The 20,771-nt window shown below is 41.9% G+C and overlaps 1 protein-coding gene across 2 annotated transcripts in view; it reads left to right on the forward strand.

Annotated features, from left to right (window-relative positions):
* The first annotated feature begins 11,473 nt into the window (after window positions 1-11,473).
* The window catches only part of GRK5 (G protein-coupled receptor kinase 5), a 179,136-nt gene continuing 169,838 nt past the window's right edge, over window positions 11,474-20,771 (forward strand). For both annotated transcript variants that reach the window (XM_063132734.1, XM_063132733.1), the window contains exon 1: window positions 11,474-11,732. In XM_063132734.1, the coding sequence (XP_062988804.1) occupies window positions 11,681-11,732 (52 nt within the window). In that variant the 5' untranslated portion in view covers window positions 11,474-11,680. The remainder of the gene's footprint in view (window positions 11,733-20,771) is intronic.

The following is a 20,771-nucleotide window of genomic DNA, read 5'->3' on the forward strand; positions in this document are numbered from 1 at the left end:
TGTCATCCAAACCCAGCCTCTGTGTCTCCACTCCCAGCCGCTAGCTGTGCTATTTCTCTCCACCCAACCCCTTTCCTCACTATACCTCTCCCTAGCCCCTAGCATTGCTCTTTCTCTCCGTCACTCCTTTATATTGCTGTTTCTCTCCAGTCCCTGCCTATTTCTCTCCCCTCAACTCTTTATCCTGCTGTTTCTCCCCACTCTTAGCCTCTACTCTCACTCTTTCCCTTCCCCTTTTCCCCTCCTTCCCAGCTTCTATCTTCATTACTTCTCTCCTTCCACCTCTTTTGACTAAACAGGCCCCCATGGCAGCCATTACGTGACTAACCGCATCCTCCATGGCATCTACAGCAGTTTCTCCCATGGGTCCAAAAAGATTGGGGTGGTGGTAGCATAGAGCTAAAGGTCACTGTCATTTTTGTTGATACTGTTTGCCATATTGGATTATACAGGGTTCAACTCCCCAATGCTTCTTATGCTACCATTTTGTGATCCAATTAATGCTTGGTTGGATTCTGGAACTTTTTTTTTTTTTTTTTACTTTTGTACAACTTTTCCTGAGGCAGGAATAAGGAAAATATTGGTTAAATATACTACCCTGAACTGAATGTCATATATACTACCCTGAATTTAGTGCGCTGTCATATCCAGCTCCCACTGAAGGCCTCTCTGAGGAGACCATTCAACCCCCCAGTTATGGAATGCCTTTTCCAAAGAGGCTGGTCTAGCAACTTCTTTTATCTTTAAATATGAAAACCTTTTTATGTACCCAGGCATTTAAATTACTGTATTTTTATCTGCTGCGGTGATGTTCAATTATTTATTTATTTATTTATTTTATTACACTTATATACCGCTCCCATAGCCAGGGCTCTCTGGGCGGTTTACAGAAATTCAATATTATATTTTGTTTATGTTTAAATTGCTGTAAACCAGCCTGGAGTCTATCCTGACGTTAAGTGGAATGGGTATATAAATATTTTAATAACAAGAAAAAGATCAAGGACTGACTTCAACAGTTATAAGCCATTTTCAAATTTAAATGGAATAGCGGATACAGGCAAAGTATGTACCCTCATACATTTTTAATGAGACCAGCATCTCATATACAAATGGGTGTTCATCCATCTGCATGTCCATTTGAGCGACAGATCATAGAATCATAGAATAGCAGAGTTGGAAGGGGCCTACAAGGCCATCGAGTCCAACCCCCTGCTCAATGCAGGAATCCACCCTAAAGCATCCCTGACAGATGGTTGTCCAGCTGCCTCTTGAAGGCCTCTAGTGTGGGAGAGCCCACAACCTCCTTAGGTAACTGATTCCATTGTCGTACTGCTCTAACAGTCAGGAAGTTTTTCCTGATGTCCAGCTGGAATCAGTTACATGCCAGCACTGCACGTGTAAGGACCAGCCAATATATGTGGTAAGCATATTGAAATAAGATGTCAGCAATGTGGGATATTTATATGGGTGAGTGCTTTGCCTATGGCCAGTGTCATTCTTAAATGCACTCAGAACAGCAAATAATTTCATTTGTTGCTTCTCAAATGTCAACCTGGAAATATGCCTGTCTCCTCCTACCTCCACTCCCAATTGTACTCCACCAGCTCTTCCACCCAAACTCTTCTGCTTCCAGATGAGGCTTTTAATGGGCAATTGCCCTTTCTCACCCACAGAATTTTACAGACGTTGTTGTCATCTACTTGTTGCCCTTGGGACTGTCTACATGCTCTATTAACTCCGTAGTGGCTGCACAGTGGCGCTACTTTGTTTAAATGATGCAGCTGCCTAATCACAGCCACATCAGGATTTCCCCCTCAAAACTGTGTTTTCAAACTCGATTTACTGCAGCTTTTACCTTTGCTCTGAGTTATTCAGTAGGCATAGCTTGGGTAAGCATGGGAATGCAGGTCAGGGGGCAGACTTGACAGCAGAATGGTGCAGGCACTGCGGTTTTTCCAGCTGGGTAGCCCGTTCTCTCTCCTGCCCTATCTAGCTTTATCAATTTAGCCTCGCAGCAGCGATGTTGTGGGCTTTTGTGCTATCCCCCATGTGTGTTTTCCCACTGCTTCTCCCATCTTTTTCCTTACCATGGAAAATCCGTTAAGGAAGAAAAGACAATACCTACACAATACATGTTCTGAGCATTAGCTCTCCTTCTGAAAGCAACCTTGTCAGGACTTAAACTAAAGGTTTTGGAGCATTTATGGGGCAGGCAGAACCTCTGTTTTGGCAACTGGCAATCCTACATCCCTGCCTTCTCTACCCATTTCAAATCGCTTTTCTGGAAACAATTTGAAGTTTTCTTTTCTTTTTTCTTTTTAATTGCTAGACATTTGGCGGTGGCTGCTTTAAATTAAGTAATGAGTTCACCAGGGATTTTGGAAATGGGCAATGCGGGTGTAGCATTGACGTGCAAGCCTCACAGTTTAACAACTATAACATGCTAGGCTTCAGAGCCTGTGGAATGTTTTAAAACAAGATGTATTGCCCTCTTGCTATAGCTAGGGGGCAGCAGATTCTTTCCATATACAAAGAGAGTGTTCAAGGCATTCTGTGATACGCAGGCCGCTTGCCAGATGTTTTGCATGAGGCCAGCATACTCCTAACCCGCTGTTATGACACATCATGGAATGTTGAGACAATATGCCAATTTGTAGGATCAAAACCTCATCGTAGCCATCGCAATTAATTGAAGGCAGACAAATTGTTAAATCATTCTGAGGGAGACACTGAAAAGGCATAATGAGCTGATGGGCAGAAGCTAAGTTTGCAGATTTAATGCTACAGAGAGATGTGGGGGCAGGAGGCACAGTTTTCCTAGAATTTTGCATGAACATGATGTGGATCAATTTGCATTGACCACAACCGCTCAACATAATTCCACTTCACTGGGGTCATTTGTTTGTAATTTCTGATACGTCACTAGTCGCAATAAATCTTGAGATGTTGTGGATGCAATCATTTGGATTCAAGTGGCATTCATTAAGGTTGAGTTTGGAAAATATTTGAACACAAATATTAATGCTGCCAACTTAAGTCAGTTAGAAAGCCTTTTGTACCAGTTTCCCACATTTCTCATACACCATGTATGCACTGAAGTTTGTCATCCTCCCAGAGAATGTTGGCTGTTGGGCAGGTTAAAACTATAATAAATAATACATTGGGACATTTAACTTGATTTTTAATGCAAACTCAAGCTTCTGGATTCGAACAAACATTCAGTAATGCACAAATGTATTTGAGGGGTCGTAAATAGCCTGCAAGCTGTGGACCATTGACCCCCATAATAAATCAAGGCTGCAGTTAGAGTATAGAAAGAGCAGTGGACAGCAGGCTACTGGAAAACATTACCCAAGAATAATCCTTATAAAAATTATTTGGCGTCTCTGGATATTTTGTCCTGAAAAATCACAATTTTTTCGTCTTCTCGTGTGGAGACAGGAGACAGTCTGTTGCTGCAGTATTCACAGCTGCAGACCTGCAAGCCCACTCAGCTGGTGACTCATCAGCTGCAACAGCTCATAACACAGCCCTTCATTTAACCGTCCTCTTTTCTTATTAGAGCAAGGCCAAATCTCAGCTTTTGTACTGAAAAATGTGTTTGCGCTTCACTAAAAGGCCCCTGAAACATGGCTGCTAGACCATTTTTCCTCCCTCTGACAGGCACTGTTGATCAGAAGGTATTTTATGAAGTGTCCCAGCTTAACTGTGAAAGAAAAATACCTTCCTTCTTAAAAGAGACTGTGAAGCAAATTTTAAAGGTTTACTTGGGGTTTTCCCCACTCTCCGTCAGCTTTCTTTATACCTTTATAATTCTAGGTGTAGAGATTTTCCTCAAACCAGTTCTAAATGAAATCTAAACTAAAGTACGTGTCTTTTAAAATTTCTTCTCCAGAAAAAAAGCAAGTTCATTTGAGACTTTAGTTATGGAGGCTGCCTTCTCATATGGTGAATTAAAGCCAGAGTTTAAAGGTTTATAGTCTTGTACTAATTGACTGGAAACAAGCCCCAGTGGAAACATACATAGGATCAGACTGGACAGTTGCACTCCTTGGCATGCTTCTTTGGGAGTTGGGTATACTGAACTCATTGAGACTTGCTTCTGAGTAAACATGCCTAAGATAATACAGAGCAAAGATCCATCAGAAATTTCACTTCAATTCCAACGTCACCTCAGCCAAAACACACAGGGTTGGTAACAAACATGTAACTGCGCCAGTAAATAGCTCTTAAACAAGACTTATTTAAATAAAAATATATTTTCTTTATTGTTGCATTTATATCCCACCTTTTTCCTCTTGCAAGGAATCCTTTTGACATGCAGTTAAAGCCTGTAACATTTAATAAATTCCTGTAATTTCAAATCACTTACCAACTCAAGCAGGCCAAGACTAACAATTCTTTGGTTAACAGCACTTCTGATTCCCAGCTTTTATCCATTCTTTAGGAGAGGAAATTATTTACTTGTGGGACAACCACAAGTCTCTTGAACTGGCACACAGACAACTTTAGGTCTCTAGAACTGGCATACAAATGGTCACTTTAGGAAGCTAGACTCTCTGGACCCAACAGCCATGACTTGTCGAGGCTTCAGGATACATGAGGGAAGATGTGAAGCTTCCACAGGTCAAGTCAGGCCATTACTGCATGAAGCCCAGTAATGTTCAGAATCTTTTCTCTAAGCCCTTCTACATGCAAAGCATGTGCCCTACCACTGAGTGTACCTTCCTCCCAGTGAAGAACATGAAACAGTTATCTGATCTAGGTAAACATTTCATTTCAGATCATTTAAGCAAATGTTGAAATTGTACAATTAAATATTTGGCTATGGAGTTGCTGATCTGCATATTCAATCAACAGCCACTATCTAATGCTGTGGCTGACTCCCACTCGTTCTGTTGTGCAAGTGGGACCCACTGCTTGCACAACAGAAAGCTAGTGGTTCAAAGGGATAGCTTGCCCATGGTGGTACAATCCAGTCTACCATTGCAGACTGGATTTTTGCAATGCACTCGATGTGGGGCTGCCCTTAAAGCTGCTCCGGAAGCTGGAGCTAATGCAGAATGCAGCAGCTCAGCTGTTGTTGGGAGCTGCCCCTTTTCAGCATGCAACTCCTTTACTAAGGGAACTGCACTGCTTATTTGCTACCGGGCCAGGTTTAAGGCTTTAGTACTGGTATACAAAGCCCAAAACAACTTGGGTCAAGGATACCTGAAAGAACACCTTCTCCCTTATCAACTTGCCCGGTCATGGAGATCATCTGAGGGCACATTCCTGGTGGTTCTACGTGGACTTATGGTCCAATTGGAGTCCACAGGAGAGGAGCCTTCAGTGTGGTGGCCCCCTTCCTGTGGAATTCCCTACCACTGGAGGTCAGGCAGGTGCCAACATGTAACTTCTGACGCCTCCTGAAAATGCCATTGTTTTAGGAAGCTTTCTTTGAGTGACCAGCCGCAATTATACTAGAACTTGGGTTTTATTCGAACTCTGTTCTTTTAATAGTAGTAATTTTAATATCATGTTTTTATTCTTTTATTCTACCTGTTCACCGCTCTGAAATATTTTGGATGAGGAGTGGTATATAAATATTTAAAGCAACAACAACCCAGAAACACTTGTTTCCTGATTGGGATGGATCAATAGAGTTTCCCTCTGCAAGCTCTCGTGACTGCCCCTTTCTGGTTGCTTTTTAACTGCTAATTCCCTGTTGCTTTTTTAACTGCTAGCTCCCCACTACCTAAAAAATCTATAATAGAAAAAGAGGGGTTGCCTGTGAGTGCCTTAGCATCAAGACTGTGACACCTGACACTTGTCATGCATACTAAGGAGACCCTAGGGGTGAGAGTTCTGGGGTAATTTAGTTTTAAAAACACATTTATTTAATTTATTTAAATCTGTCTCTGTGTTTGAAGCCTGTAGTACCATCATCAGTTACTAGGAGACAGATATCCCTAACCAGTGCACAGCTTCCCAGTGGATAGTTTGAAGTCAGGAGAGAGTAGGCCAAGGGACTGAGTTATATGTCTGCCCCCTCCCCCTGCTGCGGCGTAGCCATCCGCTGAGGGAAATGGACTGGCCAAATACTTCTGTCAGGGGGCTATGGGGTGCAGCATGGCACAGGCCGTGCCTAGTCCAGAAACTTCAACTAGTTCAAAATATGACAGCCAGGCTGGTCACCAGTACACCTAGGGGTGACCATATTACACCAGTTTTAAAATCTCTTCACTGGCTGCCAATTAGTTTCCGGGCAAAGTATAAAATGTTGGTTATCACCTTTAAAGCCCTACATGGTTTGGGTCGAGGCTACCTGCGGGATCGCCTTCTCCTGTACAATCTGCCCCACACACTCAGGTCCTCTGGAAAGAATTTACTCCAGCCAACAAAAACAAGGCTGACAACTCTTACCCAGAGGACCTTTTCTTCTGCCACTCCCAGTTTGTGGAATGGCTTTCTGGGAGAGATTCGTCAACTTACCAGTCTTCTGGAATTTAAGAAAGCTATAAAGACTGATCTCTTCCGGCAGGCCTACGCAGTTGACTTTTAAGATGCCTTTTTAATAATGTGCTGCTTTTAATAATGTATTAGTTTTAAATGTTTTAATTAGTTTTGTGCATTTTATGGTGTTTACATTTGTGTTGTACCCTGCCTCGATCCATAGGGAGAGGCGCGTAACAAATATTATTATTATTATTAGCGGTGCCAGTGGGTGTGTCTTGACTTTCAGCATCTCCAGGCCCTACCTGGAGATGCTGAAAACCGAACCTGTGACCTTCTGCATGCAAAGCAGATGCTCTACCACTGAGTTACAAGCCCATCCAAACCTTACTGCTTTCTGGGTTGGAGGGGTGGCTGGAGGCAGGGGGTTGGTGGAGGAGATCTTCACAGAGAGCAGGTCATTCGCAGCACCGCCACCATGACTTCATTTCCTTCCGCAGCCTGCAGGGATGCAGCAGCTTGGCACAATGTGGCAGAGCCCACCAAGAGACGCTGCTCTTGGAGAAGCCACCGAATTTGGTGGAGCCAGAAAGTGAGGATATGTAACACAAATTTTGCACTATGTCTACTAGTTGCTAGTGCATTTACATGCCCAATTCAAAGTGCTGTGTTAACCTTTAAAGTTCTAAATGGTTTGGAACCAAGTTATCTAAAATGTTCCTTTACCCATATGTACTTTAAGATCAGCTTGGGATGTCCTACTTGTATGCTAACCAGTAAGATCAGTTGTGTTGGCAGAGATGAGAGACAAGGCCTTCTTGGTGGTGACCCCATAAGTTTGGAGCTCCTGAATGAATTGTGATTGGTTTCTACAATACAGAAACCAATGGACTTTAAAAAGATATCTCTTTAAGGCTGACTTTCCCTGAGAGAGTTTTCCCTGCAGCCAGCTCTATAAGATTCTGAGCTGTTTATTTAATTGGAATCCTTGTAATATTCTGTAGCTCTACAATGCTAAAGTGCTGTCTCAGAGTAATGTAGACCAATTTAATGTGCACAATGTATTTGTGTGCATTACCTTTCTGTGCACTACTTTGTAAGGGCTGTGACCTTAAATAGTGGCTTTTAGATATGTTAAACCAGGGTGGGCAACTTGTGGCTCTCCAGATGTTACTGGACTGCAACTCTCATCAGCCCTGGCCACCAAAGCCAATGGTAAGGGATGATGAAAGTTGAAGTCCAACAACATATGGAGAGGCCACAAGTTGCCCATCCCTGTATTAAACAAACAAAAACAAAAAACTACCTGATTTTAGCTGTTTACAATGATGCATTTTATTGTGCTGTTTTGATACTTGTGATGCCCTGAGGGCTCTCTAGTGGCATGGGGTAGGATAGAGATTGCAAAATAAAACAAAACTTGCAAAATGCATGAAAGACTTTGGGGCTTTGGCACAAGTGGCCAATCTGTGACACATTCAATAAAGTTTTGTGGCACATCTGCATAAAAGCAGGTAGACTTCAATAAGCCATAGGGCTAGTACACATGAATCTCCCTTACCTATACTGCACAGTTACCCATTTCCTGGCACACTAGACAAGAGGCAAAACCATATTAAGGAATGGATTGCTACATGTGTTCTGTAGGATGTGCAAAAGTAGCACTTCTAATACCTTAACTTAATTGGTGGCACACTTGCCAAAAAGGGTGGCTACAGCTTCTCTTCTTCAGCTCAACTAAGAGAGCCACTAGGTGGCAGCATGGTACAACTCAAGGTCTACCATGGGCATTGATAGCTCTAGTCAACTATCTGGACATCTAGAACAGCTGTTGCTAAAATGATGTTATTAATCATTCCTGAGAACAGACAGAAGTTCTGGATACGCTAGTCTCCAAACACTAAGTATCTGAATCATGTTTCTCATGAAATCTCATAATGGTTCTCATGTTTTAAGAAACTTCGTGTAAACAAATTTAACCTTCTGCAAGATGGATCCAATCAGCTAGGGGACACAACGAAGGGTTGATTGAAATAGTGCAGCCTTTATCTAGATGAAGGCCATTGAAAATTGCTTCCATATGATTTGCACAATAACTGTAACAAAGCTGTTTTCCATGTGATTCAGCCTAATTCGTAGGGAATCTCTAGGCCACCATTAAAATCTAACATTTCCAGAAATTTTGAAGCCATGGAACCCCACCCCACAGCATGCAATACATTTTTAAAAGCTTTCTATACAGACCTAAAGTTACCTTTGTTACCTTCGACTGGACAGTCCATTTTTATAGAATGTATCATATAGTCCAATCCTGTTCATGCTTACTTAAGAGTAAGTCTTACTCTGTTCAGTGGGGCTTTCTCCCTAGTAAATATATTTAGGATTGCAGCCACACGCTTTGAAAGTCTTCCCAGCCCAGTTTTCCATTTTAGCAGGAAAACAAACAAATGAACAATGGTTTCATACATATAGGGTTAAGTATCACTCAGAAACTAGTGGGTGACTCCTTAATAGGAACTGGCCCATATCAAAAGCTTCAAAATGCTGTTAATTGTCATAACCTTTTTCTTAATGCTATAAATTGAAATTATATTGTATAATCAGTGTTGTAGTGACTCACAGGGATTTTCTGATTAGCAGGGATGCTGATATCATCTGCCACCTACTCAGGCTTCTATGTTTGCTCTGAGCTTAGTATTTTGGGATGGCTTGGTATCATCCAAGGCCTACCTGCAGGAGTCTCCTCTGAAGGAGACTCAGAGGACGGCAGCAACGGAGAGGGCCTTCTCAGTGGTTCCCCCCCACCCCCATTTATGGAATGATCTCCCAGACAAGGCCCACCTGGTGCCAACATTGTCATCTTTTAAGCACCAAGTTAATACTGCCTTCTTCTCTCAGGCATTTAGCAGCATATAATGAGTCTTTTTCATCAGGTCCTGGACTACCTCTGGCTGATTGTTTTAAATTGTTTTAAGACTTTTTTAAACAAGTGATATAGCATGCTCATGACTGGCCACTCACAAATGTCTGTGGGTCATTTTGACAACGTTGTGAGCATCTTGCACATCACCCACTCCTTCCCCCAGTTATTCCGTTGTTGTTTTTTAAAAAACTTGGACATCCTGATATTTCTGATATATCTTGGGATTTCCTACCATGTATATCTGAATTTGTGCTACAAAACACCCACTAGAGGGAGGTGTCCCATTCAAGTATATGAGCAGGGAAGTTTTCAATTACAGATCACCTGGTCGCCTCTCTCCTCATGTGTAATTCAACTCATTACAATTACTGAAGGGAAGCAGGAAGCAAAGCACCAATAAGCAAATGCAATTTCCCTTTAATCTAAAGGTTGACGTTAGATATATGTTGTTGTGTTTATACTATCTGCTTTATGTCCTTACATGAATGGTTTTATACTTTATATCATGTAATTTAATGGTTTTTAATTTTGGGGAATTTACCAGAGAGCTTCAGCAATGGGGCAGTATAGAAACAGAATAAATGAAATGAAATGAATGGGCATTTAAGACTCATTAGCTTTACAAAAGACCTGCTCCTGGTGGAGAAGAAAACTGCTGGAACTGCTCTGTTGGCATGGATCAACACAGCTCCCTGCACTTTCGGACTCCTCCTTGGTCCTATGGGGACTGTAACTATGCGAAATGCACATCAACATTTGCCACTTCACCACAGCCTAGAATAACTGTGAAATGAAATGTACTCTTATTTCATGCAACATAATCAAAGGATTCCTGATAGGGTATTCATCTTGGAGTGAAATAAGCAGCACCAATAATTCTGGTTGTTTATACAGCAGACTATCTTGGTACTACAATGGTGAGGTCTTGTTTCCAAATAACTACTAATAAAAACAATTTTTTCCAAACACTGGTGCTCAGATTTCTAATAGCCCAAGCCTAAACATGTTTATTCTGAAGTAAATCTCATGGAATTAAATGAGACTTACTCCCAAATAAACATGCAAAGGATTTCAAGTTTAAGCTTGGTATCTAATACTCATAACCAAAGGTATTAGATATGATATCCAAGTAAGGAAGCTAGTTTTCTACCAACCATGTAGGATACTTTTGAGGTAGGGCTGCCGCTACCTTGGCAGATGCTTTTTGGCTTAATACCTGTGTGCCAGGGAGAAACTCAACAGGTTCTGCTTTTGAAGAGGCAGTGAGGGTAAAAGCTACACCAACGACACAGGCTGAGTTCAGACGACACACTAATCAACGGGGGTGGGATAACAGAAACAGAATGGGAAACAACAGTTGATTAGCGTGTCGTCTGAACTCAGCCTTACTCTGCAACCCTTGGAAGCTGAGATTCCAATGTGATAAAATGCATTTTATTTAATGCATTTCAATAAGCATTGAAGCTTCCATATAATATTTTTTATTATTCTGTCAAGAAAAACTACTAAAATTAAACATTAGTAACGTTATAAAATTTGAGATACTGTAACAGATATTTGCATCAGCAACTTACTTCATTAAAGCAAGGGAGCCCGTTAAAGACTTCCCTCCATTAAACCGTGCGAGGTTTTTTTTAAAAAGAAATATTTTTAATCCCTAAACGCACCATGGAATGGGTTGCTCCAGACCATTTCCGCTCCTTTCTGCTGCTTCGCGTCTCTTTTCCAAACGGCACAAGGCAACAGCTGCAAAAGCTGGTCTCCCTCCAACCTGTAGTGTGTGTGTGCGCGCCTGTGCGCGCGCGCGGGAATCGCAAAGCCCGGCACCGGCTGCCGCCTTCCCATAAACTACATTTCCCGACATGCTCACCCCACAAGTGCTAAGGAACGAGCCAGCTGTTGAGCATGGCGCCTGCGCAATGCTGCGGAACCAGCTTCGTAGTACCACACCCCCGGGGAGGGAAGGAGGCAGAAGCATCTGAAACCTTAAACCATCAGAGGAGAGGAGAGAGGGTGGGTTTTCCCTCCTCCTTCATGTAGACGCGGAGAATGGAGTAACCGTGATACGTAAGAGAGGTGGAGGGGGGGGGGAGACTTTCTGCTGGAAGAGGGAGGGCAAGCCAGCCAGCAAGCAAGCAGTGGCTCTTTCTCGAGGAAGGAACTCGACGGCAGAACCAAGAGAAAGGAAAGCGAGATAATGTACCAGGGACGGGGGGCTGCCGCCGCCGCCGCCGCCGCCTAGTCACCCGCCGAGCGCCAGAGCCCGGAGCGCCTCCTGAAACTGACATCCCCGTTGCAGCGCCCTGACGGAGCGTGTCAATGGAGCTGGAAAACATCGTGGCCAACACGGTCTTGCTCAAAGCCAGAGAAGGTAAGAGCGGAGCGGGGCTGCTGCGCCAAGCCGAAGCATCTTTTCTTTCTTTTTCTGCTTCCCTCCTGTCGCATTTTACCCGTCTGCGAAGCAATGCCCAGCGGCGGAGGGGCGAAAGGTGATGGTGGGGAGATAAGAATGCATCCTCTGTGTACGCGGGGTGCGTGTGTGTGTGTGTGTGTTTGTTTGTGTGTGTGTGTGTAGCCCAGCCGGAGCGGGGTATTCGTTGGAAACCGGCGTTCACAGCGTGCACCTTTTCCCAAGGCGTTTGGATGCTCCTTAGGCAAGAGGGAGTGGGGATTGTCCGTATATTGTTGAGACGCTAATAAACTACGGTTCCGCTCTCCCTCGCTCCCCCTTCCTTCCCTCTCCTCCGGTCTCGCCCATCAAATGTGTGTGATTTCAGCATGTATTGTTTTAAAAAGGCCAGCTGCGAAGAGCATATTCTTCCCCCATTAGCCCACATGCAGATACTTCGGTCTCTTGCCTATCTTTGGGTTCTTGGTGTGGATTGTGACTGACTGGCATAGAGGGGTGTGTGCAAAAAGGGCTTTGGGGTTTTTTTATTGAACGTTGAAGTAATATAATAAGAACGTCACCCGGCCTGACAGAGAAGAGAGGGGTGGGGGTGGGATGCAAATGCACTGAGCCAGAGGCAATTACCTTGCGCACACTGCATATGAAAAGCCCCACCACCACCCCGCCAGCAGCTGCACAATAAAGCACGGCTAAGAGGAAGGGGCTTGTTTTTGCATAAGATGTGGTGTGTGTGTGTGTGTGTGTGTGTGTGTGTGTGTATGCGTGCATGCATGCATAAATTGAGGGGGAAGGACGGGATCTGCTGCTTGTAGGGATAATACACCACTAACGCAATGCTTGATTCTCTTATCAGTTTCAACTGATCCATGGAATTATGGCCATCATTAAGAATTACTTCTTAAAAAACAGCTCGAATCTGTGTTACAGCCCTGCATTATCTGGGTAGGGGGGATGTGGATGTGGTTTTCTTTTCTTGAATGACTCGGTGTTTTCTATATTCGTTTCCTTTTCCTTTTTTTTTTTAGTCTCAACTGAACCTCTCAGAGAGTAGGATATCCTTCGAGAGGCAGTCACATCTGAAAGGCTCAGTTTTTGAACGTGGCTTGCAGTATTTGGAGCTTCCATTCATTGCATTTGATGAATGAAAAAGCCCATGGCCTGAACCAGACACTCCTGTTATAGCTTTTGGCTATTCTGGGGCTCGGTTGATGCACACCTCTTCAGTTGGATAATGCAGAGGGGGTTGTTCTTTTTATCTGGTAGGGAGTGGTGGTGAGCAATGGCTATTGCTTCCAGTGAAGGTGAGCGGTCGAAGGCATTCATTTCCACTTGTGCCAGATCCCTGGTGCCCTTTAGTCTAGTAGCGGGTGGGGTACTTAATAGCAATCTTTTGTTTCCTTACCTCTAGCCCCCTGACATAACTGTGATAATTTTATAAACCACCACCGAGCATACACCACCCATGAGCTTGTCTGTTAGAAATATAGTTGATGGTCTCTTGCTTATTTTAAGGCTTTGGTCTGAGTTGCATAAGAAGATGGGGGAGGTCTTCTAGGAGGCTGTATCGGATGGCCTTATGTCCCTCTTACATTTTATCAATGTGGTAATCACTCCTCCTCAAACTTCCTATATCAAACCTTCCAGTCCTCTTGTGAAACTCTGTATGGGTATATGCCTAACACAACTGCAATCTAACGAATGTTGTTGGATTTGTCTCCATTGATTACTGATACTCGGTCATCATAAATGTTATGTAATAATACAGCCGATCATTTTGAGGCTAATTCTTGTGATTTAAACAAATAAGGAGAGATCATGTACTGGGGAGAAAAAATAAAACTCATTTTCTAAGAAGAGAAATAGATAGACATGGATATTGTTCACTACACTATTGTTACATGGTAAATAGTCTTGCATATTGATAAGAGCGTTCAGCCCAGTTTTTGTACAATAAAAGCGCTGTTAGTGTTTGTGAAGGAAGCAGCATACTGCCGACAATGCTAAAGGAAAAAAATGGTCACAAAACATCTGTGATGAGCCATCTAGTGGTTGAATGTTATTATGGATTTTATGGCTTGGGGAAAACTTTTGAACCTTTCGGCAGGTTAAAAGTAGTATTTGAAACCAATGTATCATTAGTATACTGTTTCAAGACAGAAACAATTGTTTTTTTTCTTTGAACATCTCAGTTCATCTGCAAGTGTAACTTAAGTGCCCAGACAATCCTCACACAGACACTTTTTGCGGTTACTTTATTTCTTGTACACTAGACAGTGTGTGAAGTGAAGCTCGCAAATTTTGAACGGTTTATTGCAGACCCATGCCTCAGGATAGCTGAGGCTCAAGGATGATTCGCACCTTATTTTTTTTCTATGTTCAGTGACTTAAGACAAGAATCGCAACAAACCAGACACTTTATGCATTCTTTACACATGCTATTCTGTGTGGGTGTCTTTCACACTTCTCTTCCTACAAGCAAAATATGTCTGTGTAATGAAAATGCAATGCCTGAAGTGTTGCAATGGTGGATTTAAGCTATCCTTTGACTCTTCCAATAGGTTTCAGAGATTACACATTCCTCTGACTGTTCCTCATGCAACATTCCTGCAGAAAGTTTCTGGCTCCTGAAATTTATCGATAATCATGTGTCTTTAATTTATCGATCTTCATGTGTGAGAGTGTAAACGTAACAATGCAGATGGCCAACCACCATGAGTGCATGAAATGGAACACTGAAATAGGTAGTTGTGATCATTTCACCGAAGTACTTTAAATTGGTCTAATGCCACTGATTCTAGCTATAAATACAAATTCATCAGCATATTTTTTTTCTGGATCAAGAACATTTCAATCAACACTTATTAAAAGAACAGACCCCCAGATTTTTTAGAACATTAAGAGATTCCTTCTCTTCTATTGAACCTTTTTGTTGTTTTTGTTGTAAGGAAGTATCTATGCAGGATTCTTCTGGGTGATTATATACTCACAGAACACTTACACTGGTCCTCTACTGAGTTTCCCAACAGATGTACACTAGAATGTGTCCGGCAATTGAAGATGCGACGATCTTTGCCCATTGTATTGTACTTTCTTGTGGGTACATTTTAATGCCAGACCAAAGTTGGGAGGTGCTTTAATGCAGATTCTAATACTGCCTTAATATTCCAAAATGCAAGCCAGTATTTGCCTGTTCATTCTTATAGGAAACTTTCTAGTATGCATAGTTTAAGCTGGCAATTTTAAAATCAATTCACACAATTGTGCTGCCTTCATAAGTCAGATTGTTCACACGTCATTTTGGGCATCAAGACTATTACTGAGCTCCCTGTTGTGACTCAACATTGGTTTCAACTTGCAAACCATAAAAAACCATTTCAAGTGCTATACATCTCCGCATAAATATCAGGGAAGAGCTTCAGGTCAGTGATTCAACACATGCTTTTCATGCAGAAAATCCAGGTTCAATCTCTTGATACCTTCAGGTAGGATTGGGAAAATCACCTGCCTGAAACCTTGGAAGTCTGCTTCCAATCACTATAGACAATGGCCTGACTCTTTATAAGGCAGCTTCCTATGTTCCTATCATGGGCTTTTACAACACATTCATAATTAAGCTAAATTGAATTTGGGGGGTAAATTGTTACAAATTCTTTACTGTAAGGTTCCTTGCTTTAAACATGCTTAGTTTTCAGTGTCTGGAACCTAAGTCATCAGTATTTCAGGGGAAATGCCTGTATTGTGAACTTGGTATATACACTCCCATATGCTATGGAAATAAGTTTTATAGTAATTCAGTGTGTTCGCAACAGAATACACTGAAACAATTCAAGTATCTGAAAAAGCTCAGTCACAAAGGCTAAGAAGAAGTATGTATAGAATAAACCAACTTATGTCATGACATTTTGGAAAGCTAGAGTTCTAAAAGACATTGCCCAGACACTTAAGATAACAGCATGGCGTAGAGGCCTTGATGTTTCAGAAACTAGAGATATAGGCTAAAAGCATTATCAGTACAGCAGCTGGGAACTAGACTGGAAGATTAATGTAAAAGAGAAATTACCCATCTTTTCAACCATTACATGATCTGGAAGGCATGAGATTTGTAATATGAAAAGTAATCCAAACAACTGGAGGAAAGTGCTTTGCATATTTGTCCATTAAAGTAAATAGGCCTAGTGGAAGTGATCCCATCTCAGGCATAACAGATTCTTAGAATCATTTTGATCCTATTTTGTTTAAATTATTATACCAAAACCAACAGAGAAAATTCATCCACTTGCCTATCTGCACCTCTTGATTTTACATAGCTTGTGGTTCCACCCCCCTGCCCCTGAGGTTCTGGTGTGATTACCAGAGGAGATGCTTTTACAAGCATTTTCACATTGAATATGAACAGTTCATAGGACTGGCCCTGGAACATTCACACAGACAATGTGTTTGACCGCACTCATTTAACGTATTTACTGAAACAGTCATTGCAAGAATCTCAACTGTCAGTTCAAGAAGAACTTGAAGAACCAATTCTCATGACAACTTTTGATATCAAAGCATTCATAAGAAATTACTTTTGACCACAACTGTAACTTGAGAAAATGTTGTTGTGAAGTCACCTCCCAGGATGCAAAGAGCAAGTTACCGCACAGCAAAAACAACTGTTTTCTTGCACTTGAAGGGGAGGGGCTGCCACTCAGTAGTAAAGCACCTGGGTTGCTTAAGAAGTAATGTGTTCATTGGAAATGAAAACAATTTATTTCGATTGAAAATAAATTATACATTGTATGGTCTGAAGAATCCCCTTGTTTAATTCTCTTTGCAATGAATCTTCAAACCTTATTTTGAGAGACTAGGTAGATTTGTTGCTAATATGAAACTAATATTGGGCCACACCAAGGTTTCCCTAAAGATTATTCAGTTTTAGCTTCCAAGTCCATTCTTTGCAGCAAAGGCACATCCTCCACCTTAAAGTCTAGATGGCTTAGAGCTTAGTAGTGGAGTACATGCTCTGCATGCAGAAGGTCCCAAGATCAATCCCACTATCTATAGTGAAAACATCTCAGCCAGTGCTGGGAAATATCTGCCTGAGACCTTGAAGGGCTGCCTTTAGTTAGAGTAGACAATATTGGGTAGAGGGGGCACTGAACTGAATCTAAGTCAGGCAGTTCCTATGTTCCTATGGATGTGTCCTAATGTACAAGAGGGAAACGGCAGCCTTCCAGTTCCTCTGCAAATCAGACCTTCTCCTTCCAGTACATGTGGATCGGATATTGTGCTTTTATTTTCAATTGGGACTTGCAGGGCTATTCTTCAAAGGGCAAATTTCATTAGCTGCTAGCTCTGCATGCTTGTACGAAATGGTCAGCCTTCCTCATTGAAGTCCTTTGGAGGAAGTCTGTTTTGAAGTTGGTCAGCTTGTCCAAATGTTTTGTGTAACTGGAGTGGGTAGAAAGGTTTTCTTAAATTCATGTGGTACAGCTGAGTTAGTTTTTGTGATCTGCCCAGAGAGCTTTGGCTCTTTGGTGGTATAGAAATGTATTAAAATACATAAATAGAAATGTATTAAAATACATATATAAAAAAACAAACACCATAGGCTGAAATAATGTCTGTATTTGATTTTACACTTTAGCTCCTGAAACAGGCTCCCTTTTTTCGTATTGGTTGTGCCCACATGATTGAAGCTATCACTGGCATTTCTTAAATTCAGCATTGAGACCAGCTACCCACAACATCATGTGTTCTTGGACCAGAACATCCCAATACAATGTGTGCAGGTTGCTGTAATACTTAATAGATGCGAAAAGATCAGTCTGGGATTAGAATGGGATTAAGTTTTATCAAATAGACTACAGTGAAATCATCATCTTTCTGCTTTCCTCACCTGGTGAATGTGTCGTTTGATGTGCTGGAAGCCAATAGGCGTCTGTCTGTTTATTAGCTTCTCTCAAACAAACAAGTTTACATGCAAAATGTACAAACAAACTTACATGTGTCATGCCACGAACAGAAATCGTATCCGTAACAGCTGTGATAGAAAATATGTCTATATTCATTTTTAGTATATGCAGACACTTAACCATTAATTCTCCAGCAAGTAGATTCAAAATCTTTTGCCAAGGAGAAATGGAGGCAGCAATGAGATCAAGAATTTTGGTGTGGTTGACTCAGTATCTGCTTAATATCTCTGTCTCGTGTCCAGTTTTCCAATGTAATATTTCTAAAATCTCTTGCAGGTTGCTTCTTGCATACAAAGCCCTCTTGCTTTTTAAACCCCTCTTGCTTTTTAGTATTGCAAATTAAGCAATACTAAATTTGCAAATACAGAAATTAAGTAATCATTTCTAGACAGGCAGTTGGGTTAAGTTGGTTGTAGCAAACCCAACAGTCTTCTGGCACTTAAAAGAGTAACACAATTATTGTAGCATCATCTGATGATGTGATCTGTAATTCACGAAAGTTTATACCAGCCTTCTCCCAACCTGGTGCCCTCTAGATGTTTTAGACTACAATCCCCATTACCCCTGACCATTGACCCTTCTGACTGGGGCTGATGAGTGTTGTAGTCCAAAACATCTGGAGAACATCAGGTTGAGAAGGGCTGGTTTATGCCATAATAAATGTGTTAGCCTTTAAAGTGTAACAAGAGTCTTTGATGAAAAGAAGTGGTATATGTAAATCAGACCCTCAACCTGTCTATCTCCATAAGAGAATCAATTATATTTGGGATCTTTCCAGAACCAAGCCTGGCCCTGCTGTCCCTGCCCTACGCTCTAAACCCCTCCCTTACCCATAAAGAATTGGTATTTATCCTCCTGACAGCAGCTCGTTTAGAAATTGCCGAACACTGGAAGGATCCGAAGGGCCCTATACTCACTGGATGGAAAGGGAAAGTGTGGGATATAGCCTGCTCTGAAAAATTAACCTACCACCGCAGAGTCTCATCGGGCCAACTTAGCTATGACCCATTCAATGAAATATGGTCTCCTTTTCTCAATTACATCAATGGTACAGATGTGGCATCCAACTCTGGTTTAATAAATCTTCCTCTGACCACAGTAAATTGAAGGAAACAAGCTCGGTTCGGCATCTACAGAAATCGTGTTTGTGTATTTATTAGAAACGCTGTCTGACTTGTATGTTTTTATATATATATTTAACTTTTTTAAAACTGCTTCGTTAAATAGAGTTTAATAAATAAATATTAAAAAAAATGTATTTGGGATCATCTGGCATGAGTATTATCTGTCTGTTGAATTACACACACACACACACACACACACACACACACAGAGAGAGAGAGAGAGAGAGAGAGATGCTAAAAACACACAGGCACGCTATCCCATCCAAAGATTCTGTGCTACTTTGTCATTTGGTACCACCCATTGTCTTTTGAAAGGAATTGGCACACACACCCCGCCCAATATGTTGTGTGAGAAGAGGATGCAGACACTGTTTTCCAATCATGGTGAAATTAGAAGGCTGCACTCCCACAAAACCACGTGTGCATGTTTTTAACATTACTGCTACAGGCATTTGCACGGCTAAAGAGGCAAGCCAATATTAAACTAAAAAAGGTGATTAGATAAGGTTAGAACAAATTTCCCTTATCAAAAGTAGTATTACATTTCAAACAGTACCACACTCTTCTGCCAAACTTAGAGCAAGAGACAGCTCCCTTCTCCATCAGCAGGGCTTCACTACATCTGCACAGTGGGGATGGTGTGCAATAAATTCAACCTTTTAGAATGGAGAACAGATCACACAAAAGCTGGAAACCACCAAATGATTGGTGGTCAGGGAAAGGGGGCGGGGCCATCTGGGGAGCCACAGAACACTAAATTTGATTCCCAGGAGCCAAATTTGGGCCCTGGTCCAAACAATGAAGTATGAAAATTGTGGATTTGTTTAAACATTCTGAGCTGTCACATTCCCCTCCCCACTCCCAAGCATATGAAATGAGTTGGATAAGTTGTGAGAGCCTTGGAATTGTGCTCAGCAGAGGTAATCTCAGGTATTGAATGGCTGGGCAGTCCGGTGGGGACACACAGCCAAACTCTTTGCTGATAGAACAGTAGCTGTAACACCGAAGAGTGGATGGGATTGAAGCCTCTAGCTCTTCCGCTCATTTTTATTGTGGTATCATGGGCCGCTGGCTGTTGATGCACCACATTTTAAGAATCTATTATTTGTTACAAGGTACACTTCAATCCGTACTCTGGCATGTTCAGAACTGGCTGTATCCCAAATATTGTCATTTCATCCAGTTATATGAGTTACACTTGTTTCAGGGTTTGGGCTTAGATCTCTTTGGGCCATAAGTTCCACCAAGTCTTAACTCTATCACAGCTCTGCACAAAAGCAGGGTCATTTTTCTTGTAGCAGGCTTACTGGTGCAGACATCTAGCATAGGAGTTATATATAATCTCAGAATTTCATGGGCTTAGCACTTGCTTACAAGAAGGCTAAACAGGAACAGCGGCTGATTAGAGATGTGTGTCCTCTTAACAGATGCGGTGGTAACCCTTGCTGAATTTTGCTTTATCTGTTTTGCTCACAAACCAAAAACAAGCAATTAGCCAATGAGCCTCACAGCTGCACAGCACCCCCCATCCCCATGTATAAGAGTCTAGTGGTGCATGCACAACTGGAACTAATTAAGCTCATTCTTCTTATTGTGGAACAGCCTTACGGAATATAGTAAGAATGAAAGCAGTTTGGGCCAACAAATACTCAAGTCTTAAGGAATTTCTGTAGCTTAACTTTCTTTTCTGAAAAACACTGATGCTACAGTCCTTGTACCCTATTATGAATAAAGCTGCATTAATATGCTCCATTGCCCTGGCTCTCCCAAAAGCGAACATTTCACTTCTTTAATCAAAAGTGGTGTGATATGAGCTGGCATCACTTTGGTCTCAGGTAGGAGTAGACCAGGTGTCAAAGTGTGTCCAACCAGCCCAGCATTCTTTCTTCTGACTGGCAGTGCTCTCTAGGCTTCAGAGACCT

This window comes from Elgaria multicarinata, chromosome 8 (genome assembly GCF_023053635.1).
Source record: "Elgaria multicarinata webbii isolate HBS135686 ecotype San Diego chromosome 8, rElgMul1.1.pri, whole genome shotgun sequence".
In the NCBI taxonomy this organism is placed as follows: domain Eukaryota; kingdom Metazoa; phylum Chordata; class Lepidosauria; order Squamata; family Anguidae; genus Elgaria; species Elgaria multicarinata.